General features: G+C 39.1%; 1 protein-coding gene across 5 annotated transcripts; it reads right to left on the bottom strand.

Annotated features, from left to right (window-relative positions):
• Positions 1–26,672, bottom strand: FBXW2 (F-box and WD repeat domain containing 2). 5 transcript variants are annotated; one of them, XM_054726734.1, is made up of 8 exons: positions 26,618–26,672; positions 26,138–26,511; positions 21,221–21,638; positions 14,937–15,131; positions 12,715–12,848; positions 10,352–10,438; positions 9,361–9,530; positions 4,319–5,007 (listed from the first exon to the last, which is right to left on the bottom strand). In XM_054726734.1, the coding sequence occupies exons 2-8, from the start codon at positions 26,201–26,203 to the stop codon at positions 4,719–4,721; spliced, it is 1,359 nt and encodes a 452-aa protein (XP_054582709.1). In that variant the 5' UTR covers positions 26,204–26,511; positions 26,618–26,672; the 3' UTR covers positions 4,319–4,718. The 5 variants fall into 5 exon arrangements, with proteins under 5 accessions (XP_028017235.2, XP_054582710.1, XP_054582709.1 ...); XM_028161432.2 differs by having other exon boundaries at positions 26,403–26,511; positions 26,618–26,666; XM_028161434.2 differs by lacking the exon at positions 26,618–26,672 and having other exon boundaries at positions 1–5,007; positions 21,221–21,730; positions 26,138–26,206.
• Between the last annotated feature and the right edge of the window lie 935 nt (positions 26,673–27,607).

Below are 27,607 nucleotides of genomic sequence, written 5' to 3'. Positions count from 1 at the left end.
TGTATTTTTAAGGAAATGCAGCTTTATTATTTTCAAGTACAAACAATAACTTGAGCGTGGCTAACCAAATGTTGCCTAATTGAGGAACCTGTTTTAATGTATAGATATAAATGACTTACAGTTAGCACGATCACTCATGGGTAAAAGAAAGTTCTCTGATGTATGAAAATAACGTGTCTTATGGAGACACCTTGTACCCCAATCACTCTACTACTTAAGCAATTCCTACTCCCCCCTGCCCCACAGACAGTTCAAATATAAACTTCCCCTCATTCCCTCTGGATCACAACATACATCAAATTAGGGAAACATGAGCTGATGAAACTGGCCACATTGCCTAGATGTTGGATTGGTGAGACCAGCCTTTTTCAACCTGAGCCTTCTCATCGAGAGTACTACATCTAAATTAGTGAAATATGTCTGTTCACAATGTGAGTACAGGGACTCCAAAAAACTGTTGAGTTTGTATCATCTGAATAATTTGCCTGGTTTAAAAATGCAAACACAGCCCTAGCCAGTTTGGCTCAGTAGGTAGAGCATCGGCCTGCAGACTGAAGGGTCCAAGTTCTATTCTGATCAAGGGCACATGCCTGGGGTTGCAGGCTTGATCCCCAGTAGGGGTGTGCAGAAGGTAGCTGATCAATGATTCTTTCTCATCATTGATGTTCCTCTCTCTCTCTTCCTCTCCCTTCCTCTCTGAAATCAATAAAAATATATTTTTTAAAAATGCAAACACATTTTTATTTGAGCGCATTCCTGAAGAGAAGTAGCTGATTCTTTTCAGCTATAATAATTCAGTGGGTTTACACTGATCAGGCCTGTAGCACTAATTTTAAGCAAGGAAACCATCTAGAGAAGTCTGGCAACACACTGAAACAACTTGACAGCAAAACACCTTTTTGCAGGAGCATGATCATTCAGCCTGATTAGACTGATGGGAGTGGCCCAAGACTATTCAGTCACCCACCCACATAAGGACTGATTCTGAAAAAATTCACAGGGAACCTCTGATCAGAGACCCTGCCAAAGACCACTAGTGGGCATTTCTGTTCCTTTTACCAGACACTCCATCTGGGGACTGAGTAATTCTCAACAGTGTCTCGGCTGTCTTCAATATCCTGTCAACCACCAGCATAACCAGATACAAAGGCTGAGTAGGAGGACAGACCTAAAAGGGCTTCTCCCCTATCCTGACAACTCCATGTCCCTAAAGACAAGGGTGACAGTGTGCCCTACCCCAGGCTGCATCCTGGAGCAGTGATCTGATTCTGCACATTTCCCTGCAGAGAAAGGAAGGTGATTCAGTCACCTAGGCCTGCAAGAGGCCCAGAAAGCTAGAAGTGACGGTGGGAAGACACAACCCGAGGGTCCCAAGAAGCCAGGGCACGCAATCACAGCTTCAAGGAGCTAGCTGGCTGGATTTGGCCAAAGCAAGTAAAGCCAACTCCACTATCCTTAGCCTCTTTTGCTTGGGCAAAATGTGTAATCTAACAGAAACAATTTCTTCATGTCTAAAATAATACTGTTTCCAAATATATTTCTTTTCTCCCCACGATATTTTATAAATACAGATATTTTATAAATGCAGTGGTCATTCTCCTGAAAGCAAATACTAGTATAATCACACAATACTCAATTACACTTTACACTAAGCGTTTTCAATGGCCAGAATAATTTTTAAACTATGAAAAATTAAGTGCAAACCTTAAAACTGAACAACAGTCCCCACCTTCCACTCAGAAGCTATCCAAACATATGAACCTTCCTGTGAACTTCTTCAAAGTGGAGCCCCCTCTCTGAAGGAAGTTAGAACCAGTTTTGACAACAATGATGGCTTCAAATAATAGGGCCAGGCTTCCTTTGCAATGGGAACAAAGTTGGCTACAAACTTCATGCTCCCTCAGCTGTCCTGGACCCCTGCACCCTGGAGCCTGGGTTGTTATGTGCCTGTATGAACCTGAGAGAAGCCCTTCTCTTCCACCAAACTCGGGGTCACTCAAGATATCCAATGTGCATAAAGAAAGATGGAGTCCATCTGCTCATGACTTTGGAATTTTTCAAAAATGAGAATTTCACAAAAGATGCAGCAAAGGCAATCCCTTGCCTCCAAGCTAAGGAAGCAGATGTCACCGTGTGTGGAAGGCAGCCCCCTAACTCAGTGAAAGAAAGCTAAGCAACCAGAGCTTCTTATCCCTGGGCCACTTCTTTCACTGACTCCCCACTTTGTTCGATCTTTTTAAAGGATGAGTTCGTTAGTATCCTGTTTTTATAAAAGCTGGCAATAGTATGACTAAATCTAGCATCTAAAAAGCAATTAAGTAAAATGCCCCGGTGCAATGAAGGCAGCTGTGAGGACGACTCCAACCCCTGCCCCAAGGACTACTGTCAAAATTGGCCCCACTAAGCACCACCTTGAGAACTTCGGTATTCACACTGAACTCGGAAGGAGAACACACCGTACAAGTTTCAGGTTTGTCATTTCCAAAAAAAATTCCCCACAAATGACTATTAATATGAATTACTTGCTCTTTGAAGCTACTGAATATATCTCAAAATGAGGTGGGAGTAGGAATGGTCATGAAATCAGTAATCTGTTTAGCCGCATTAGAGGGAAAAAGTCATTTACCCTCATTGCCCAGTCTCCTGAAGCTCCTGCAAAACCGACTCCAGCTGCAATTCCATTTCTTTAGAGGACCAAGCAGAGCTTACACACAGAACTCAGTATGAGATGGATGAAGTATTGTTCTTTTACTTAATTCCTTCAGTGTCAACATGGATATTAACTGTGGATATAATAGTGTCAACATGGATATAAACCTGTCCTTGAAACTGACCATCAATTCTCTAAACTTCACAGCAGTCAGAGGTCCAAAGTCAGGCTCTTGCTAATGCGGATTCTGGGAGAGCTGTCCCGCCCCACTATAAAGTTTGTCTCATTCTCAGCTCTGCTGGGAACCCCTTTTCCCCACCTAAAATGGATATGTTTTATATTATAGTCAGCAAGAAGAATGAGTAACTCATGTTCCCAGGCAGAAGCACTCACTGAGGTGCTAGTTCCTGTGTTGTCTCTAAACTACTTTCCTGTCTGTGAATGAAACACGAGCCCCTCACTCCTCTGTAACACAATGGGACAGTTGAGTGGTCAGACAATTATGATAAAACATTTCCACTGCTGAAGCACAGTATTCTTTAACTTTACAGTAATGAGAGTTGGAGGACACCAACTGACAGCCCAGATACAATTTGTTTAGCACACTGTATTTTAAATTATCTTAAATTAGTTGGAAACATTTTTTAAAATCAGGGAATTTCCAATAAAATTCTGGATTTCTACTTCCTCCTGAAAAATCAGACATGCCAACATTGAGTTCATTTATGCGTAACACTTGAGCTGAGTAACTGCCCTATTCAATAAGCTTTCCATGGTTCAGCACAATCCTACCCAGCATGCATCACTCATTTATGTTATCTGCATGGGAGTTTGTGAACCCTAATCTAGGGCAATTCCTTCATTGTAAATCTGATTTAAAAAAAAAAGAGGGCCCAGGGACAGAAAGTTAATCTGCTTGAAGCCACACATCAAGTTAGAGGCAAAAGGGGAAGATACCAGGGCCAGGTACCTTTCTAATGTAGCACATTGCCTTTCTACAGAACCACAACTCCTATAAGCATTTCTTCCACCAATTATTTACATCTTCTAAGTGGAATATGTGCATTTTCTACATTCTCCTTTCAGCCATCCTTTTCATATATTTGATTTCCTTATAGATGACAACTTTGTATCAGTGATTTCATTTATATATTATCTCCAACCCCAAAGAAACAAATGAATCAGGAATCAGACAAAACAAAAATGTCAACTTCTGCACAATTCAGCAGATGCAGAACCAGAAATAATCTTACAAATCACTGAGCTTAACAACTAGCTATACAGACAGGGAGAACGGGGCCAGGGGAGTGACATGCCTAGGTTAAGAGAGCCAGTCTTCAATCTTCCACTCCACTATGTCACCTCTGTGCAGTCACCTGGGAGACCGAGAATCAGCTTGCTCCAGATATAAACAGAAATGACAGAACTCCCTCACAGCTCAGCTGTGGCTAACCTTGACTCTGCCAAGAACCAGAGATTAGACTATATTACAATCAATCAATTTATAGACCTGGATTTGTACTGGAAGACAGATTTTCTTTAGAACTGGTATTTGGTGGAAAGTTTTGAATGTCACAGGACTTGGTGGTCTTTTAACACTGGTTGTTATAAAAGCAAAGCTCCATGTGAGAAAGTTGCTGTAAAACATCATAGCACCGTTGCTTCAACTTCAAAAGAAAAAAGGCAATGGTAAAAAGCTTTAATAATAGACTGAATGTGTTTTTATAGGCAACCAATTAGCATATTAATGAACCATTTAAATTTCTTTACTTAAAACCAATATTCAAGAAAGATGAACCCAAAATGCATACTCTTATTCTGACCAACATAACTAAATACAAATGAAGTCAATGGTGTATCCCATTAGCATGCTGTGATGTATGTCAATAAAACGAGCCCTCCCCACCCAGAGCCCTGGCCCCCTGGCAAACATAGATAAATGATTGTGCACTGCGTGATGATACCATTAGGTGAGAACTTTGGTTCATGCAGTCGGCTGCCATAGAGGTTGCACTCAAACCCTGCAGCCCCGGCACCCAAAGTCAGTCAGCGGTGGTGGCTCATGGCATCAGCCGTGCTCCTTCCACAACACCAGGTGAATACTGTGATCAGGCATGCTGGTGGCAAAGACCAAGCCCGTGTCATTGTGCCCATCCAGTCCATTCAGCCAGGAAGCTTCGCCTGCCAGGAAGCTTGAGCCTCTCTTTGACTTCCTGTACTCTGGCAGGGGCCAGCGGCTAATCAGGCTCTCTGTCCGCAAGTCCATGATATATAGGTAGCGGTTGTCAAACAGCAGGGCAAAGACATCTCCAAAACCAAGCAAGGCCAAGTTTGCTATCTCGGGAGTCTTGATAACTCTACAAGGATGAGAATAAGTAACATAAACCAGAAGGTAACTAACTTTGCTTTTGTTTATGCTACTGTAATCTTTTTCTGGAGACATTTAAAAGCAATATACAATTCAAGCAAATTTAGAGAGTTAAATGAAAGTTTTTGATAAAAAGGAAAATACAAGGACAAAAAGTTCAGCCTACTTTAAAACGAGGGGGGAAAAGTGGGTAAGAGTTCATAATCATATGATAACACAGGCATGTAAGGAGAAAGGTGGTATTTGATGAACAGTTGTAAAAGTACAAATGGTCATCCAAGATGGAAAGGATCTCTCATATTCTCATGTGACATTTTCATTTCCAAGACGTAAAGACTAAAGTCCAGCCAGGATAAATATACTTTGTCTAACAATTCACAACTAATCAAGTACCAGACAGAACTCGAATGTAAGATTCAACTCTTACCACTAGGTGAAAAGATTTATTCATCAAATCCTAGAACACTAGCCTAGGAGCTACTCTCAGCAGGTAGCAAACACATAGGTTTTTCTTTAAAACAGTAGAGACTAAAAATATTAAGTTTCCCAAATAATCCAGAAACATTAATAATACATTCATAAGAATTTGCTAGAGAATATGGGGAGTTGGAAGGACAACCTTAACCTTCTCAGGTTCACAGTTCCCAAAACATCAATGACAAAGGTACAAAATTGAAAAGATCTAGGTAAAGGGTAGCACAGAAAAAAACCTTAAGTCTCTGTTGTCTATACACTTAGTGAGGTAAAAGATGGACAAGAAAAGTTGACATTATCTTTAGAGGCCCAAGGAAAAGAGCTACAAGAGAGGAATCTACAAATTCTGCCCTGGGCAGTAAGTTTGGGCCCCATGAGAGGCCGGGTTAGCCTATGATTTAACAAGGATGCTACCATCTAGTGTTATGTCCAAGAGGTTAACCAGATGGCAGGACCTGGTAACCAGGAAAAGTTAGAAACAGCTGAAGGAGATCGGCTGAGAGGGGGAGAAAGAGAATTGGCAGGGACAGAGAAAGTATACATGACCATCACCTTTAAGGAGTAAAGGATGTGTGAGAGGCAAGACATTGCAAGCTCTAGAAGAGAGAACTAGGGCCCAAGGGAAGAGAGTTACACAGAAGCAGACTTTAGTTTGGTATTAGGGAGGGGATTTAGTAGTGAAGAAGGCCTGTTTCTTACACTCAACCTGTCCAGGACTGAACTTATTATTAACCAAACCTGTTTCTCTTCTTTATATCCATGGTTGCTCATTCACCCAAGTTGCTCAAGCTAGGAAACATGGCAAGTATCCACCTCTTCTCCTTACTGAAACCATAAATTCAAACACCAAGATCTACTGATTTTATATCCTAAATTTTCCCAATTTATTTACAACTATCAGAATTGCCACAATTCTGAGCTAAGACATCATCTTTCAACTGCACTACTGCCAAGTGTTTTCAATTGGTCTCCCTATATCTATTCTTGGCCCCTTTCAATCAGTTAAGCTCACACTAAAATCTAATCCTATTACCATCTCATTTAAATTTTTAAACCCTTCTATGGCTCTCTACTGAACTCTCATCTTCAGCCACAATGGCCTTCTTTCAGTTCCTTAAACGCACCGGGCAGGCTCCTTCAGTCTCAAGGCCTCTAACCAGACTGGTCTCAGTCTACAATGCTCCTCACTGTGTCTCTGGCACTGAGTCAATGCAAATACTCATCCTTAGAGCTCAGCCCAAACTTCTTCCTCAAGGAAGCTTTCCCTTATTCCTCAAACTAGGTGAGATCTCCAAGTACCTAATACTATGTTGCTCTTATCATAACCATCAAAACATCTACATGTTATTAGCTATTTAATGTCAGTCTTCCATTCTGCAGGCTAGTAATTTCCAGTTTGGTAAGTGTTTCTGCTAGTTCCCAGGGTATATCACAATGCCTAACACAGGGAGGTACTCAATAAATATCTGCTAATGAACACAGACAAATAAAAATTCCTACAAAAGAGATCCGAAAGAAACTGGGAAAAACAGCAAGAAAATCTATTTAGTCCCACATCAATGCAAAGCAGGAAATATCAGAAACTTAGAAAACTAGGGGATAGGACTTGAGCCTGGTAAAGGTGAGGTGAGGTGACTCCGAAGACTGAAGCACAAATATGCTAGAGAATAGAATAGAGGTTTTGACAGGCTCACAGTAGCACCTTTTGATGACTTGAGAATTATAAAAGGACATCCCTGTGGTGCAGTCCTAGTTCAAGTGACTGCATCTTAGATGAATTGAACAATTTGCTGCCCTTTGTGCTTTCCTGTTTTCGGTTTGCTTCTAAGAGTAAGTAGCCCTACCTGGTCTTGGCAACTGAGGCCACAGGATTTGTACTAAGATTTCAAAAGAGGTTGATTTATTTGTGTTTGAGGGGAAGGGGAAGCAAGAGAAAAAATAGCCCCCTTCAAAGAAAAATCTGAACCTATCACTTCCTAGCAGTAAACAATCTTGTAGATTTACTATTTAACCCTTTGCACTCGCTTGCTTTTTTCTCGATTCCTTTATTCTACTCGGGATTTAATTTTTTAAATACCCCAGATTGTACAAAGTGCGGTAGTAGAATAAAAAACTGGAGTTTCTTTTCATACAAACTTATTTGGATTTTTTTATATTTCAAATTACTGATACATTCAAAGAGTATAAAAAGAGCTGCTATCAATGCTAACCGTGTCGAGTCACACTCAACATCCGAGTGCAAAAGGTTAAAGCTAGTGGCTCCAAATACCAAAACCTAAAAGAACTTTCACCAGGACGCTGGACTCTTTACTGTATATTCTGAATAAGAAGAATACATGAGAAAGGATAAAATTAAAACCTTTAGAGACTCTAAGCATTTAAAAGACGGTGATATCTCTATTTTATCTTACATTTGCATCATTCCTTCTCCAATTTTAATTCAAAACATAAACAAAATTAAACTGTAAATGATCTGATTTCCCCATGATGGCTAGATTTTTTTCTTTGTTAGAGTATCAAGTTCTTTCAAAAGTTCCTTCTCTATGGCTTACTGGTATTTTAAGCACATGCTTGCTATATGACCCAGCTATGGATAAATGGATGGATGGATGGATGGATGGATGGATGGATGGATGGATAAATGATGGATGCTGAACTAGGGTGTGCTGTGGGATATTGGGCAAGGCCCCTATACTCTCTCATCTTCAGTTTCCACATCTATAAGATGAAGAGCTTGGACTAGTTTCCCAGGATCTGTTCTTTTTTTCCTCAAAGCATAGACAGCTTGAAAACCTAATTGATTAGAAATGTAGGTCTGCCTTCAGGGAGACATAAATGGGGTTGTTACAACCTTTATGAGCAGAGACAGGGCCCATCAAAGTCCTGTTGGCTAATAGGCTCAGATCCCATATGAGCTGACCTCAAACAGTCATGCATAAAAACAATGAAGAGAATGTTCAATTTTCTCTACTTCCCCAAACCAGCATTTCCTGAACCATGCTGTGGAACACTAACTCTTGTGTGCTGTTAATAAGTGTTCCTCAAAGAAAAAAAAGGAGCTTTAGTACTATGAATGTTAGGTACAGTAGGTTAAACAAATTCAAACAGGTTTCTTTATGTAGGGCTTCTCAGAGCTATTAGTAACAAATACCTAACAGGTCTTGTGCTAGGTCATCATTATAGGCATTTCATTTACTCTTTATTTTACAGGTGAGAAACTAAGGCAGAGAGATTAAGAAACTTACATAATATCACACAGCTCAAAGCGATGGCACTAGATCTTAAATCAAGGTTTGTTTATCAACAAAGTAAGTTCTCTTAATCACCATATGGTACTGGCTTCCATTAGCCTCCAAATACTAACAGATACCACCAATCTCCAAGAGGGGTCTCACAAAATTATTTGTCCATGGACCTTTTCTTATTTATTTCTCTGCAAGTCTATTTTTCTCTAAATACCTGTGTTTCTACTAGTCAACAGAAGGCCACTCAATCTTTCAATAAAAAATTTCAACTAACTAGGAAGCAGAAATTAAAATATTAGAACTAGAGGAGATGTAAAAGATCTTTCCATCCAAGACCCTCATTTTCCAGAAAAGCTTGTTAACTTCTGAAAGAGGCAGTAACTCAGAGTAAGGGGAAGAATTAGATCCTAGGTTCTAGCATATAAACCTTTCTAATTATGCCTCTAAAACATTTTTATGTCTGAGGTTTTCAGCATATAACCCTGTTTATAACTATGTAAAGGTTTCCCCAAAGCAAGTGACTGGTTTACCCAATATTTAGTCTTGTCTACTATTAAACTGCAACAAAAAAAATAAAGAAACCGCAAAGAACTGTCAAAGGTAAAGGTCCAAGGAAACATTACCTGAGAATATCATAACTGGCAAAGTCCCATTGGTAGAGGCCCAGTGCTGAACTACAGACGATGTATTTGCCATCAAAATGAAGTCTTGGCTGCAGGCAGATACTTCTATCCTCAGAGACAGACAGTGTCTTTAAGCACTTGCAGTTGATTTCTCTCCCAATTGGCCAAATCTACAGATAAAAGAAAATCAGGAGAGATGACAGATGCATCACCATAGAAAAGCATGTCCCCTTAATGTGGCTTTTGCCTGCTGAAGTCAGATACAAAGTGAAGTAAACTGGAAAAACAGGTTTTACAGTTGAGTTCAAACTCTGATTCTGCATGTATGTGCTGTGCTGTCTTGGATAAAATACTTAATCTCTCTGAACCTCAGTTCCCACAATGAGGATAATAATGCCTACCACATGGAACAATTTTAAAGTTGCACTAAGATTGCTCTGTTAACTTTTTGCAATTTTTTTTAGTATACAAATAAATGTTTATGTTTTCATAGTTCAGACCTAAGAATTAAGGAGGGTAGAAGATACATGTCATAAAAAAACAGAATACATTAAAGATTATTTTCTGTGGATTTTCTTTTCTTCATTTAAAAATTAGTTAGCCCTGGCCTGTGTGGATCAGTTGGTTGCGCATTGTTCCATGTACCAAAAGGTCGCCAGTTCGATTCCCAGTCAGGTTGGGCTCGATCTCCAGGAGGCAGTGGGTGGATGTTTCTCTTTCACATTGTGTTCTCTCTCTCTCTCTCTCTCTCTAAATAAAAAAAAAACACACACACACACACACACACACACACACACACACGTAAAACAAATAAAAATCAGGGTTAGAAACTGCCCATAACATAGAGATAATGAGTAATTCCCCTTGCAATGAGTTTCAAATGTCTTGGACTAAGACATTTCTGTCTACTTTTAAATTTCATTTTAATTTAATTTTAATGTTCTTATACTGGCTAGTCCTTCTTTGATGACAATAGAGAAAAAAACCTTACCTTGATCTCATATTTGTCTGCACTTAAGAGGATGTAGTCTCCAGGGCTATGCAAGAGAGACTTAACTTTGCACTTCTGCAAAACCACCTAGAAATATAAATATCCACATTACAGAAAGATCTTTTTAATGCTATTGCTACATTGCTTTTTTAAAAAATTAAAATATGAAAAAGAGCTTGAAATGATATTGTATGCTAAAGTAGCTGAGCTAAAAAAACTCTATGACCAAGTTAACCTCCACCAAGGGTTTTACTACAACCAGAGTCTCTAAATTATCAGCAGAATCTAAAATGTCTAATGTTGGCAGCATTTAATTTTGGCTTTAGTCTGGAAGCAAACATTAGGACTGGTTTTAAAAACTGTAAAATGTTACTTTATAGCAGTGGTCGGCAAACTCATTAGTCAACAGAGCCAAATATCAACAGAACGACGATGGAAATTTCTTTTGAGAGCCGAAAACCGACTTCTGCGCATGGGCCATGAGTTTCAATCGCACTGTACGTGCACGCCCACACGTGGTATTTTGTGGAAGAGCCACATTTAAGGGGCCAAAGAGCCGCTGTTTGCCGACCACTGCTTTATAGAAAATGTGAGGAACAGAAAAAAGCCCACAGATATAGAAATAAATACAAATCATCTGTTTTCCTAAGCATGTGCATTATAAAGGAAAAAGCACTGGACTTAGGACTCTCCTTTAGCTCCACCTATTTCTGAAAGACACAATCATCATCCAATCTAAAACCCACTAGTCATCTCTGACTCTTTCCTCTTTGTTCCCTATGAGTCAGTAAGTTTAACTGGCTTTTCTTAAAGACATGCCCTTCATGTGTGCCCTTCTCTTTCTTTATTGCCACAAAACTCCAAGCTATGGATATTTTTTGCTTAAAATACTGCAAAAGCCTAAATGGCCACCTGTATCCATCTGTGCCCCACTCAAACCCACTTTTTTCTTAGCAGTTATTTTCTTCCTATATGTGCCCTGACAGGGGATTTAACCTGCAACCTTGGCAAATCAGGACAATGCTCTAACCAACTGACCTACCCAGCCAGGGAGCAGTTATTTTCTTAAAATACAAATCACACCAAAACCTTTCACAGAATTCACCAAATCTTTCTACTATACTTGTGATATCCAAAATCCTTAATATGGCCAAGTAAGGCATACGTGATGGCCACTGTCCTACACCTCCTCCAAGAACAGCACAGCTCCACTGGCCTTCTAGGTCATCAGGTGTTCTCTGTTCTTTCCCACACCAGGGCCTGTGCCATACTGCACCCTCTGAAACACTCCATTACACAGCTACCTCCAATTTATTCTTCACATTTTGTCCCTTCTCAAAAAGCTTTCCCTGAGCAAATTAGATACCTTCCTAGATTTTTTTCTCAGACAACACTACACTTTCCTTCATAGCACTTAACACAATGTGTAATTATGTATTTACATGTGAAGTTACTATTTAATAAGTATTTCTCCTACTAGACTAACATTTGTGTCAAGCCTCAGTCTGTGTGGCTCACTCCTGCAAACTCAGCCCCTCACAGAATAGCATGGCAGGTTCAAATGTTTCTGCATGACATTTCCATCATTAATACTGCATTCCAAAGAAGCATCGAACAGACTGTCAAACTACAGTGGGAAGATAGGGGAGGGTTGGGGGGGAGGAGGGCGGTGGTAAGAGATCAACCGAAGGACTTGTATGCATGCATATAAGCATAACCAACAGACACAAGACACTGGGGGGTGGGGGGAAGGGTAGGGAGACTAGGGGGAGGTCAATGGGGGGAAAAAGAGACATATGTACTACTATTTGTAATACCTGAAACAAACAAAAAACACAAAAAAGTTGGGGGGAAAAAAACAAAAAAATACTGCATTCCATCTTCACAGCAATCTTTTATTGAAAACTAGAAAACATTACAATATTCTTCTAAAGATCCTATACATGTTTATTTATTCTACTTCTTGCAATTATTTTCTTTTTCAAAATGAAAGTGGCTTTTCTGATTAAAAAAAGAAATACACTTATCCTAAAAGGAAAAAAAGCACCCACAATTCCACAAGAAATAATAGTCTTCAACATTTTGGTGCAAATACACATTCAGAAAATGGTATCATGTTCTACATAGTTTTTTGTATGTGACCTGTTTTATTTGCTCCCTGTACACACCTATTATATTGTGGGCATCTTTCCATGTCCGTAAGTCATTCATATTTACAGTGTCTTTTACTGTTGTACACTATCATGCTTTGTGGTTGCATTTATTCCATCTTATGGCTTACCCACCACTTCTAAGGCAGCATGCACCATCCCGTCCCCCACAAAACCTGATGTTAAGGAGATTTCTTTTCCAAGTCTTCCTACCTTGGTAACCCATTCCGTGTGCCCGGTGAGTGTGTTCAGGCATGTCCCAGCAGATAAAGCCCATACTTTCACAGTGAAGTCTGCAGAGCCACTCACCAAGATATCAAGTTCATCATTGTAGTCGACACTAAATACTAATATATAACAAATACAAAATTAAAACATGCTTGTCTGAGTCTTTTATAATAGAGTTTAATAGCGTTTATTCTCCCTAGCTGCCCAATTTTATAATTTCTCAACCAGAGTACAATAAGAATGGTACCACTCAACTAGAAACTTTATGAAAAAAATATATCCATTTCAAAATTCTTGTTATTGTTTATTATTCTAAGAATGGAAAAGTCTCTGAACTAATCACCTTTTATGCTGTGTTAGCTTCAAAGTGAGAGGCAAAACCAGTGTTGGAGATAATGCAATTCTTCTCAAGAATGTCTGCCTGACACTACACAAAACTTATCTAGCTTATGCAGGGAAAATAGAACTCAGGTGGCCCTAGTCATATTTGCACTATTTATTGCAGTTAGACAAAACGTCAAGAATATAAGCTGCAAACAAATATCTATACTCAAGAAAAGCCATTGTAATGAGAAAACAAAATGCAAACAATGATATCAAAGGTCAGACTAAGCCATTCTCTCAAAATTGTCTGCATTTCTTCACAGCTCTACCTCCAGCACCTAAAGCAGTGCCTGAGTATATAGCAAGTGCTCAAATATTTGTTTTTCAATGTCTACCAAACTCTAAAGGTATATTAGAGACCCAAAGATAAAGACATTGGTCTTTTCTTTAAGGACCTCAATCTAAGTAAGCAGTGGAGGAAGTGGGGGGAGGGGGGGGGAAAGTTACCTCTTGCTAAGGAAATACCAAGGACTAACTCTGCCCAGGGGTATCAGGGAGGACTTCAGGGAAGAGGCAATATTGAAGATGGGCCCTGAAGGATGAGTAGAGTTTATTAAGAAAAGAAAGAGAACATTGCAGGTAGAGGGAACAGCAAAGGCATGGAGTTAGGAAAAAGCCACAGCAATGTCTAGGGAACAGCAAGGAGAAAATATTTTGGAGCAGGGCTCTCAAAGTTGATCAGATATAAAATTACCTGGTAGTCAATGTATACCTTGACACTGTGGAATAGTACCCTCAGTTTAACATATAACTTCAAGGGTAAATAATGTATCTTCAAATACTAATTTCTACAATAAACAAGTAGTAGCAGAGAGTAGAGGAAAAATGTATGGGATGACAAACAAAAATGGGAAAAAATTTTGCTTTTAGCAATAAAACAGCTAGGTTTACTTTAAAGAATTACTGAATACCAGGTATGGTACAAGGAACTTGGGGACCTTAGGATGAAGGAGACAGGAAGTATCCTTGTCTTTTTGGAGCTTATGACCTGGTGAAGAAATCAAGATTATCATACTTACTTGTATGGTGAGTGTTATGACAAAAATACAGATTATTGGGAAACCTACAGCAGACTCAACTTGTTAGGGAGTCTAGGAAGGCCACTCATAAAATGTGATGCTTACGAGCATTATCTGTGACTTCCAGGGATGAATGCAGTGTGCACATGGAGGAAGGGAGTTGCTGTACAAGAGGTTGGAAAACAGCTCAATATGATTTCTGCACAAAATTCCAAAATACAATGCACAGAGGAAGATGCTCAGGTCTCTAGACTATCATCAAATCCAGCTTCTACAAATTAAGGCTGCTGTAAAATTATTAGGAAATATTCAGGTATCTGTTTCTTTCACCTTATCTCTAGGCCGTGGCTTGTTATTGTCAACCGAGGTCCAATTCAATATAGTATATGTAGATCACAGAAATTTGGAATGATCATCACTCCAATAGATTTTAGCTCTATTTCTACAAATAAAGTAGACTGAATATATACCAGTAAGTGTAGGACTTACTCAATTTGGAGGTAAGGAACCTGATAAAGGCAAAGGGGACTGACTGTTCAACAGGATATAAATGAAATAGGAGAGAAAAACTGTCCCCTCACAGCATAAGGGTATATAGATAGAGAAGAGTTTTAAAATGGGACATGGAAAGATACCAAATAATAACAACTTGAATAAAGAGATTCATTGTCATGACTGAGAAAGGAGAGGGGAGAGTGCAAGTTAAATTAAAAAACAAAACAAAAAAGTTACCACATTCTTGCTCCTGGCTTTACGGAATGAGATTAAAATAACTATGTAAACCCTTGGAAAAGGGCAACCCACCAGCCCCTGTGTGCCCCCGAAAGTGCTGGGTCCTGGCTCCGGAACTCCATTCCCAGCAGGCCACAGTGTTGTCAAAGGAGCCTGTCACAAGTTTCTGCTCATCAAACTTCACTGCTGCACAAGTATGAGTCTGTATGCCATAAACGCACTGCCCTGTGCTCACATCCCACAGTTTTGCAGACAAGTCATCTGACCCTTCAAGAGAAAAACAGAGTGATTAGTAAGAAAACAAACAATGAAGAAGGAAAATCAATTTCCAAACCATGGTATTCTTAAACAAGAATCTCTGGGGACACTTCCTTTAGCATTCCCACTTTATAGCAGAGAAAACCAAAGCATGGAGAGTAACAGGACTTACTCAGAGTCACCAAAATGGTGTTAACAACATGGGGGCTGAACACAAACTTTTGGTTTAGTCCTTTCCCCGTAACTGTCCAGATTATAGAGAAGTGTTAGACTAAAGCATCCCTTGGTGCTTCCACTTATAAAATATCATAAAATACCTCACCATCCTGAGCTGATTTGAGTTTGAAATCACAGGCATTACCTATGATGCATGTGTACACTTGCATGTTTGTCCATTACCCAACAACCCTGAACAAATAAAGAACGCTGTTAGTAGAGCTGTTGCTAGAACATGTTCTACTCTAAGGCAAGTCAAAGAGGAGCCCCAGATCACAGGTTAACTTCTGAGAAGTTTAGCTGCTAATTTCTTGGGCCATCTTGAAATGTGTAAAGGAACCTCTAAGATAACCAAGGATAAATTATTACCAGGCATTCACAACCACCCAACAATGAGCGTATAAAGCCTCTTAAAATTCTGTAGAAAAAGTAGTTTCATTTCTGCCTCTGATGACAATATTATACTGATCACAGTGACAATTCAGAATTTTGCTTTAATTATATTTAAAATCCCAATTACTAATTAATATCTCATAATTTACCTTTAGAATAGAAAAGTAGTAATAAGAATCGAAGGGCCCTAGCTGGTTTGGCTCAGTGGATAGAGCGTCAGCCTGTGGACTGAAGGTCCTGGGTTTGATTCTAGTTAAGGGCACATGTCCGGGTTGCAGGCTTGATCCCCAGTAGGGGGCGTGCAGGAGGCAGCCAGTCAATGATTATCTCTCATCATTGATGTTTCTAACTCTCTCCCTCGCCCTTTCTCTCTGAAATAAAAGTTAAAAAAAAAAATCGAAGGAAATTTTGAGGACACAAATATAATCACTATGACAAGGACACAGTAGTCTAGAGAAGCACCAAATGACCCATTGCCAAAAACCTAAAATGACTAAATTAACGCCAGCCACAATTCTACCTTTAAGGTTTGGTCAAGAGCCACTGTTTCAGATAATGGAAAAAGAACTATCACTATGAAAGAAGTAGAGCATGAATTTTAACCTAGGCAAACCCTATGAGAACACACTGAAATGGAAACTTTACTGTTTAGGGACTGTTTCCTCTCTATACTTGGTTGGTGGTTCCCAGTGGGGATATAAGACATCAGAATTATCTGGGGAGCTATATCAAAGCATATATGCAGGGCCCTACCTTCAGAAATTCTAAAATTACAATATCTGAGGAGTCCAATAATCTTAAAGCTTGCCAAGTGATTCTAATGAGCAGTATGCTGAGAACCAATATTCTAGAATAGAGCTGTTCAATAGAAATATAATGCAAGCCATGTTAGTATTTTAAAATTTTCTATTATTGAAAAAAAACTTAAAAATTTAATATAATTTAACAATGTTAAATTATCATTTCAACATATAATCAATATAAAATTATTAATAAAATATGTTAGCCCTAGTCGGTTTGGCTCAGTGGATAGAGCATCGGCCTGCAGACTGAAAGGTCCAGGGGCTCCGATTCTGGTCAAGGGTACATGCACGGGTTGCGGACTTGATCCCCAGTAGGGGGCGTGCAGGAGGCAGCCAATCAATGATTCTCTCTCATCACTGATGTTTCTATCTCTCTCTCCCTCTCTGAAATCAATAAAAAATATATTAAAAAATAAATAAAATGTGTTATATCCTAAGTCTTTGAAATCCAAAAATGTGTATTTCACATCTCAGTTTGAACTAGCCACATCTTAGTCCTCAAAAGCTGTAAGTGCTAGTGGCTAGCCGTAAGTGTTATTGGACAGTGCAGGCCTAGATAATCTTTAAATTGGGCATTTTGTGACTGTATTCTTAGGGAGCTAAGGTAAAGAAAACATTTTAGGATCTATCTGACCACACACCCAAAATTTGTTGCCAAATCCTGTCAATTCTATTTCAGTGGCTGCTCTTTCATTCAACTTCTTTTTAAAATCTCTCTACCCTTACTGTCCTAAATCTAGGCCTATTTACCCTCATCTAAACTGCAACAGGTTAATCCTTTAATTTGGAACCTCTAGTATTCTCTATGTCAGAGTCTCAGCAAAAGTAGGATCATCTCCTAAGAGGACATGTTAGAAATTCTTTGGGGTGGCTTCAATTGTCATAATGATTTAGGGGGTGGAGGGTTATTACTGGCATCTCCTGGGCAGAGGCCAGGAATGTTAGACATACTGCAATGATTGGGACAGTGCACAAAAACAATTATCTTGTAGTATGCATGACATTCGTAAAGGTTTGGCCAGATACCCATAAATGGAAAGCTTATTTAGTTATCTAAGCCTAGAACCTGTTTTACAAAGCATATTTGCAGTTTATTCTGAATTTTCTAAGAGTATAAATACCAGGTAAATTGAGGAAAAATATACTTTGCTTTGTTGGGAACTTGCTAAGCATTTTTCACCATTTGAGAAATAACACCACTGATGATATCTGTGACAAATACAACGTTCTGCACTTATAGCTATCATGTTCACGGTCAGTACGTACAGACACAAACACCTGATTACATTACTGTTTTCTAGCATAGCTATGCTTGAGCACTGTATGTTTAATGTGTATTGTTTTAAATTACAGCCTTATTTCTCCTCTGAAACAGAGTTTAGGCATTATATTGATTTTTAAAATATATGTACATGTAGATAAATTATTTCTATGAATTTTATTTTAAGATGAAACTACTGTAAAATATGTTATAAAAAGAGGCCCTGGGTCTGACAAATAATAAACATTGGTCTACTTGAAGCAGAAAACTCTGATCCTGGGCCCTTTCCTGCTCAAAAATCTTTCAGTTTTTTTCCTACTGCTTATAGAAGAAAACTGTCCAAACTCATGTTCCCAGCATGCAAGGCTTTCACAACACAGCTAAGCCTATTTCTTTACATTCTAAGAGTCACTTAGAGAGTCCCTATTTATATCCTAGACATCCAGCTAGCATGAATTTTCTTCCTACATTCTCTATGCTCAGCCCTGTCATGTTTGCTAATGCCGATCTTCCTATCAGAAAGCCTCTACTTTGAATCTCCTCTCTCTAAAGTCTACCCATTCTTCAAGACTCAACAGAAACCACTGCTCAATTTTCTCAAACGGAAATCACTACTCTGAACAACTACATGAATTTCCTTTTTACACATTTCAACTAAAGCATCTGATCATACTTCTTTTATAGCTCTTGTTTTTCTTTGACTATAAGCCAGATGTCATAATATGGCAGCTTGCAGGCTTCTCTTAAGTTAGATCTGACAACTCTGAGCCTGAATCTCACATGGCAATAATTCACTACAGCGGAGCAGCAGCTACCCTCTCTAGGACAGGTGTTCTCTGATTAGCCATAGTCCATGTGGAGAGTTCTACTTAACCAGGTTACCTTCTTGATCCCAGTATGTGTATTCTCTGCTCTAACTTATTTATGTATTCCTTTATATTGTCTTTTACATAGAAGGCATTTTATAAATAAATGCTTACTAAACAGCACAAAGTTCAACAGATCCCTTTCTTAACATTTCAAAAATTAGCACGAAAATTACCTCATTCAATCTATTCCATGTTAACTTTAACATTAACCATCAATCTTTATGGCAATACCATTTTATTGCTGTTCAAAGGGCTAATCTGAGAGACACTATAAGCCTATTTCCAAATTTAGAATTTCCCAATCCAACCACAGTGAAAAATACAAGCTCTTAAGTGATAAGATGACATAAACACTTACAGGCATAACTAAGAGATATTGCAAGTTTGGTTCCAGGCCACTGCAATAAAGTGAGTCACACAAATTTTTTGGTTTCCCAGTGCACATAGAAGTTCTTACACTATACAGTAGTCTATTAAGTGTGCAATAGCATGTGTCAAAAAAAAACACACAATGTACATGCCTTAATTAAAAAACACTTTATTGCTAAAATACACTGAGCCTTCAGCGAGTCATAATCTTTTTGCTGGTATAGGGTTTTACCTTCAATGATGCTACATTAGAAAAAATTAAATAAATGCTTTGGATTACTTTCAACAGACACAGCATGACTTTCAGTATGCAAACCTGATTAATTTAATCAGAATAAAAATAACAGAACATAGAGACCCACTTACAGAATAACCGCAAAATGCAAGACTGGGCCCAGTTTTTATAAATATTAACTTTCTGGGTAGTTAAATAATTCAGTGAGTGTGTCCCATTTACTTCTGCTTCAAGTAAGTTAAGTTTTTATTGTACTTCAAAAGTAAAGTTTGAGCCCTGGCTGGTTGCTCAGTCGTGAAAGCGTCGGCCCACGGACTGAAGGGTCGCAGGTTCAGTCGCAATCAAGGGTACATACAATTGAATTATTTATTTTGGTTGCAGGCTCGATCCCCAGTGCTGGTGGGGCATGTGCAGGAGGCAATCAATCAATGTTTTTCTCTCTCTGTGTCTCTCCCTCTCCCTTCCATTCTCTCTAAAAATCAATGGAAAAAATATCCTCAGTGAGGATTAACACACAGAGACAAATGTAAAGTTTGATGAGATTTTTTTAAAGCTAGAAGTGGTTCTGGAAATGAGTCAACTGCCAGTATTTACCTAAGTACGAGTGAGTTAACACTGCATCTCAAGCTTTAAAAAAAATTTTAAAGACCTGCCATTGATTATGAGGCAAAAAGGACATGGAAAAGCCATCACCACAACTGGGAAAATACATTAAAATATAAAGAACAGATGATGTTCCAATAATCAGACTTATAGGAAAATAGCGTAAGCATGGATAACTTCAGTATGACAAACAAAACCAGGAAGTGCCTTACATTTAATGTTTATTTTATAAAACAAACTATTTGGGGTAATATAACAAAATGTATATCCTCAATGAGTTAGAAATAAAATTTTAAAACAATCATGAGAAATAATATATCTCTTAACTATTAAAAATATTAAAATTGGCCGGTATGGTTGAGTAGTTAGAGCCTCTTGATTCCCAGTCAAGGGCATGTACCTGGATTTCATCTTCAGCCCTGGTGGGAGTGCATGTGGGAGGCAACCAGTGTCTCTCTCACACTGATTTTTCCCTCGCTCTCTCCACCCCTTTAATATATATATGTAAATATTTTTAAATAAGTATTAAAATTCAATCTGGTAGAACTCTGAGGGAATAGCAGGTTATTTAAGAATGCTGTAGGCATGACATCAATTCAACCTATCTGGAAAGGATACTAAGAGGAACTATAAAATCATTCATATTTCTGGATCTGATGATTCTACCTTGAGACTTCGGCCCCAAATAAATAATTCAAGGGGAAAATATGCAAACAAGACATTGAATATGCACTAAATGGAAATGGCTACATAATGATGATATATTTACACAAAAGAACAGTATATATTATGAAAAATAGTTTAATAATTTAGGTAATATTCAAATATTTATTAGAAATTATCTTGGATGAAGAAAGAACACAGAGTATCCCTATATATTATACACAATGAAAGCGAATAGGTATTGGGATCATTGATAAGAACTGCTGAGAGTCATTTGAAACACTAAGAATTATTTACAATGCCTGTCAAAATGTACTGCTTAAAATGTGGGCAGTGATTATAATTGTATGTAGAAACACATACCCATTATAATTGGAAGATATACATAATCTTAAATTTTAATGATATTGGTTATATAAAGTTACTTAATTGCCTAGTTAAAATATCCACTGTATTTGTTCCCATGCCCAAACTCTTAACCTCTAATTCTTCTTAGCACCACAGGAATTTAAAACAAGAAAGACCTCCCTTCCTAACCAGGACAGACAAAGAAGGAAACAAAACACAGAAAGGTTATGTAATTCTTCCAAGATCTAACTACTCGCTTGGACTAAACTCAACTCCATTGGTTTTTCCCCAAAATCACTATTGGGAAGGAAAAAAAGAACAGTTCCAGGGTCCCTTACCTGTACATAGAAGTCCATCTTTGTAATAAAGTGCATACACTCTGGCACTGTGTCCAATTAATGATGAGGTTTCAAAGGCTTCATGGTCCTCCAGTTGCTTCATTCTCAAAATAGCCTTCAAATAAACCTTCTTCCAGTGCAAAGCGTCCTGAACAGAATCATCTATCTGCCAGCCCAAATTTTTACACGCAATCTGCCACACCTCTGTACAGGCACTTATCACCTTATTCCACTGTTTAGAGACGAGGCAGCATGTGAGTAAAGTCTGAGGATCGAGCCATTTTAACAAATAAAAACTGAGCTCCAAGGGCAGGAGTTTGAGGAAGTCCCGCTTGAGGAGAGTCTCCAGGTTATTAGAGAGGTGCCTGAGCTGGACTGCCCCACTCAGACTAATCAGGTGATCCAGAGTTTCATTTTTCTGCAAGTCCGTCAGAGAAAGAAATGTAACAGAAATGTTATCAAGCCATGTCTCAAAGTCCTTTCTCTCCATAAGGTTATGGAAAAATTTACCTGTGGCACATCAAAATATTGTATTAGTTCTGCTCAAAAGACCGTTCAAGCAAGACTACTAACAAATGAAGTATTAAAAATTAGTATAAAAATTTTGGCATTACAACTTTATGCTTAGTTACAACATTACAACTTAACAGTTAATACACTATATCAACATTTTTCCATGCACACAAAAGAAAATACATTTGAGAAAACATTCTTTAACAAATCATGATTTCCAAAACATGTCAATGAAACTTATGTTGATGTGTGTGACTTGCTCCTTTTGAAGTCTAGCACATGCGACATGCATTTTCACAAAGATTTACAAAGCATTCATTCATTATGAAAACAATGTATTTTATATAATACACCCCTCCTTCATCAAAATCATAACATGACTCCCTTAATATACTCTATTTAGACATTAAAATCACAAAAATAAGCACCATGATGTGACAACCAGAAAGCAAGTCTAGAGCAGTAACCTGACACATTAGTTATCATGCTAGATACAACCTGACCTGTTACCAAAACCACAGAACTCATTACTGGCTTTTGTAATAGATGTACAGGCATAAATGTTTGGGGAAGAAAAATAAGCAGATTTAATAAGTTAGGTAGCTCAGGTATTCTGGTTCTTCCACTTCCTTTATGGCACTGCCTGTTAGAACATGAATTACCAAAAGCCTTATCTGGCCTTACGTAGTCTATTTTTTATAAGCCTCATGTGAGTTGGTGACAACTCTTAACCATGTGCTCCAGAGTTGTGTGGGTCTTAGAAGTCTGAACAAATTAGTATTCCTGATGCTTACAAAACACCAAAAACCAGGTATCGTCATCTTCACTTTGCAGATAAGGAAGTTACAGATCAGAGGAGATAAGTGATTTGCCTGTAGTCAACAGAGCTAAAGCAGCAGCAGAACAGACTGGAAGCCAGTGCTCTCAAGATCAGTAATTTTCCAACCAGATCAAGCTGTCTCTCTCTGAAGTCAGCTACAACCAGGAGCATCACAACCTTGTAACACGATCTGGGGGCACTGTGCCTTTGTGATTATACCACCTACCCCCTTAGGACAACGACAAATTGCTCCAGGGCTAACTGGAACAAAAAAATTTGCAGTATCCAGCAATACAGTGTGTCAAAGTGTCAAATCACTCCTAACAATGGGGACTAAACTAATGGAAAAAGAACAAAAATAAAGCGAATCAGTAAAAACCATTTTTCCCAAGATTGGCCATATGTTGATAGATGTTAGTGCTGGGTGATGAAGATTTATTATTCTCTTTATTTTTACATGTTTAACATTTCTATGATTAAAAAGAAAAAAAAAACATTCCTTCTAATCTGATCAATTTTCCACCAGATTATCAGACTAATTTTTAAAATGTATGTCCAAATTAATATGGAAGAGGAAAATAAATTCCTTCCTATATATCACCTAGATCAGGTCTATACAAAAAGCTAGATCTCGTCTTCTAATTTTGTTAATGCAAGGTGTGTAAAAATCATTTTTCTTAATTTCCCCAACATCAAGTTTGGCAAGAATGTTATTGGGCAAAAAAAGTAGAAGCAACCAATTATATAATCTAGTTTTGTTTTTTAGAACAGTGAATAGACTTTACAATAATGCTCTTGAAGTCTCAGGGTTTGGGCTAGGTAGGATTTATTAATTTAAGGATTTGTTTGGCTGCCAAAAAATAATCAGTTCACCAAAAGTTTTATCAACTTAAAACAAGATAACAAGCCTCTCAATCCTAACAATCAATCTCCAACACTTCAAAAAAAATTTACTTTAAAAAAAGCATTCACAGCAAGACAAAAACAACTCTTTTTGATGAACATTTATACAATGTCACAACAGCTAATAACTTAATATTGGCCAATTAAAAACATACATCAAAACATATGCCAGAATAATTTTTTAGTGAAAAAGGGAATAGAGTATCCTCTAACACCTACACACACAAAATTTTCTACAAATCCATTATAAAAATGCTTACATATATGAAAACTGAATTGTTGTTTAAATGGCCACAAGACAAATTTATAATACCCAGGAAAACATGGTCAGGTTCCCATTATTCTTATTTAAGAGACATCCTACAGCATGCCATGTGCCCATGGCACCACAGAAGACTGAGGAACAAGATTTTCAGTGAGCACCGTTATTAAAAAAAACACCAGCCATTTCTAAGAATTATGTATTCTCCTAACTCAGTGATGGTGAACCTCTGACACGCGTGTCAGTGCCATTTCTGATGACACCCGGCCGCTGAGGCGGCCACATGCCAAGTATGAAACATTTATGTTATTTAAACTATAAATATCGCGAAATAATGTTTTTTCCTCAAAGTGACACACTACCTGAGTTATGCTCAGTTTTTTGGCGAAGTTTGACACACCAAGCTCAAAAGGTTGCCCATCACTGTCCTAACTCCTAAGAAATTTTTTCCCCCAACGCTTACTATTAGAGCGTGCCCTTTAAGCTACTAAACCCCTTATGGGTGGCTGTTTTTCAGTTCTTCATCTCTGATTGTCATGAAAAATAAAAAGAATCTTTATTTTAATAAAGCAAGCCCATTAACTCAGCAGAATGCATGATTAAAAAAACACCGTTGTGATTTCTTCTAGAGCTTTTCCAGAGACAAGAACAGTTTAGTTTGGTATCCCTATAGCTGTATATTGAACTGGCATTCTATTTATTAAACACTGTCTGCATCATGAAAAAAACAAAACACCAGTTTTTACTTTTCTAAAAAAATTAACTAACTTTGGAGGGAATTTTCTTAAGGCCACAGGCTAAACTGAACACTTTTAGAAGAAAGCTTCTAGGAGTTTGTATTATGTACTGGCAGCATTAAGGCCCCAAGAGGAAAAACTTCAGGAAGTGGGATTTCAATTCAACGTGAGGCGGAGCTTTTAAATCATCAGAGCTTTTTAATAATGAACAGCTGCCTCCAGAGTGGTGAGCTTCCCATTACCGGGAACAGTCAAAGACAACTGGATACAAAGGCAGAATGAAAATGCTTTAAAGTCAGTCAAAATGTTTACTGATTCAGCTATCATTCACGCTGAGAGTTGTGAAAATCAGAAATAGGGCAGGGACATGCTTAGCACAGAGCTCAGTCTAGAGTAACTCAAATGGCACTTCTGTTAGTTGTATTATTATAAACACCTAGCAGGAAAGTTTTTAGTGACCCTGAGGCTGAAAGGGTCGTGAGCACTAACATCCCTTTGAACTCTATGATCTTATCACAAAGTTTCTCTTAAAATGGCTTAAGATATATGGAAGAAAAACTCAAGGGCTCAAACTTACTGGGAATTTAATTTTAATAATTAAAGGCAGTTATCAATTTGGGGCTAGTTTCTCACCAGGTGTATTTTTCTCTCCACTCTACCCACACTCATGCCATCTTGCCCTTTTTCCCCCCATTTAAGACTACACATTAAACTTGCCCTCCTGCCCTCAATATTAACAATCACAAAGCTCTGAAATGGGTGGTGTGATGAAAAGACTCCTAAATTGGGAGATGGGAGACCTGGGTTTGGTCTCTGGTTCTGACCTTAACCCCCTACGTTCCCTTAGGCAACTCTCATATTTGTTTTGGTTTAATGTCTACTCATAGACATTACCTCATCTGGTTTTCACAACCTTGTGTAAGGTATCAGTACTACTGCCCTTAACTAATAAATGAGGAAATTTATGGCCCAAGAAGTGGAGTGACTTTCCTAGGGTCCCACAGAAAGCAGCAGGCTCAGTATCTTGCCCTGCCCCCACCCTCCCGAAACAAAAAAATCTCTGCCTCTAGGTCTTATATAGAGATATGACATTCTGGGTAAAACATGGTGAATGCATTTTCCTCTCCTCCACCAGCACCTGGCCTAGTCAAGAGCAAAAGCAAGACCTTTGTTTTGGGGGAGGAGGCTTCATCTTCCTCTTATCAAGCACAGTCAGCAGTTAAGAAGTACAGAGGCTTTCACACACACAGAATATCTTTTCAATATTCAAGAAGGTGGTAACACTGGGTGTCTCCAGAGGAAACTGAAGAGCTGAGGAATTGGAGTAAAGGGCCCCTTTTTTTGAATTGAAAACTACGTGAACATACTATCTATTTAAAAGCTTTGAAAGAATACAAATAGAATAAAAACAAGGGCTCTGCAACTCCACTTGTTGTCGGGTGACCCTGGGCAAATCACGTCACCTGTTGCAAAAGCCCAGTTTCCTCACTTGTAAAATTAAGTTGTTGCCACTTGTAACCATGAACAACACTGCCCACAAGGGTGTTTGTATATAGGATAATGTATGTGAAACGTTTAGCACCGTGCCTGACACACTGGTAAGCCCACAAGAAATGCCAGTAACCATTCTTATTAGCATTAATACTGTTACCTTTATTTCAAGCAGCACCCCACATACACACCTGTTTCCATGGCATACCCACAACTATGGCGCAGTCCCTCACGTTAGTACAGCGCTTGCACTTCATACACCACCTCTCCACACTTCATCTTTCAACCTCAGGGCAGCCCTGGAACGTCATTGCTAACGCATTTCGCAGCCAAGGAAACTGAGGCAGTAACTCCGAGGCTCAAGGTTCCCAAGTCTAACATCAACTCCAGAGCCCTTCCACCCGTCCGTCGCTCCCAGGTCCCCGGCTCCGGGAGCGTGTTCCGCGCGGCACTGACCTGAGCGAGCGCCCCAGGGCCCGGGACCTCGCGCGGGGCCCACACCGACCAGGCGCGCTCCGGCCGCCAGAGCCTCGCAGCGGCCGGGCCCGCTCCACAGCCATGGCGCCTGCAGGGAGAGAAAAAACAACGGCCGGAGGTGCGGCGGGTCAGCAGAAGCGCGGGCAGCTGCGAAACCCCTCCCCGACCGGCCCCGCCTCGTATAGAGAACAGACCTGGACCCGCGGCCGCCGCTCTCGGTCCGCAACCTAACCGGGGAGCGGCTTCCGGTGCTGCTTGCGTCATCTCCGCGCGTCCCTCCGCCCGCGGCGCCCAGCGGACGCGGCTGCACTTCCGGCCCCCGCCTCAAGGGGGAAGCAGCAGGCTGAGGAGAGCGGCGAGGGAGGCGGAGCATGCGCAGTACGGTTCTCTCGACAGTTGTGGAGCCTGGACCTAAGCTTATTTCCAGAATATCGGAATATAGCCAGCGCATTTATGTTCCAATCTGATCTTGCTCCAACTCTGAGGCACTTTTTCTGTTATTCTCATTTCATGGAGGAGAGGGAGGAGAAGTTAAGAGACATGTCCAAAGTCAAACAATCTACTAAACACCTATTATGTCCCAAACACTGTTCAAGGGGATAGGGTTAGTGAACAAAAAGCACAAAAACCCTGACCTTATGGGGCTTATCTCCTAGTGGGAGAGACAGACAAATAAACAAGACATGATGCTAACTTTAGCAAGTGCTAGGGAGAAAAATTAAGGTTGGTGAGGGAAAGAAAGAGATTATTACTCAAGATTATTACTTGAACCTCAACTCTTACACTCTCTGGCTGTGCCCACAGCCTGGTCACTTAACCTCTGGTTTTATTTTCCTCATATGATCATTCTGAGAACTAAAGAGATAAAACAATCTTTAGTATCAAGCTACTTTTTATGTTATAGCACTCAATTCCCACCACAACCCTACATGCTAGTTACTATTATCAGCTCCATTTTTAGAGATGGAGAAACACAGGTCAAAAGAATGTTTCAACATAGGCCTCCTTCAGAGCATAAGTATCCTTATCTCTCTGTAAGGGCTCATAAATCTCATGTACATGTGTAAACACATACACACACACAAACACATACATTACATGCATCTTATACCAGCAGTGTCCAATAGGACTTTCAGCAATGGTATTCTCTATCTGTGCTGTCCAATAGGGCAGTTAGTAACCTC

This window comes from Eptesicus fuscus, chromosome 15 (assembly GCF_027574615.1).
Source record: "Eptesicus fuscus isolate TK198812 chromosome 15, DD_ASM_mEF_20220401, whole genome shotgun sequence".
Classification (NCBI taxonomy): domain Eukaryota; kingdom Metazoa; phylum Chordata; class Mammalia; order Chiroptera; family Vespertilionidae; genus Eptesicus; species Eptesicus fuscus.
This window is presented reverse-complemented; position numbering and strand designations above follow the sequence as displayed.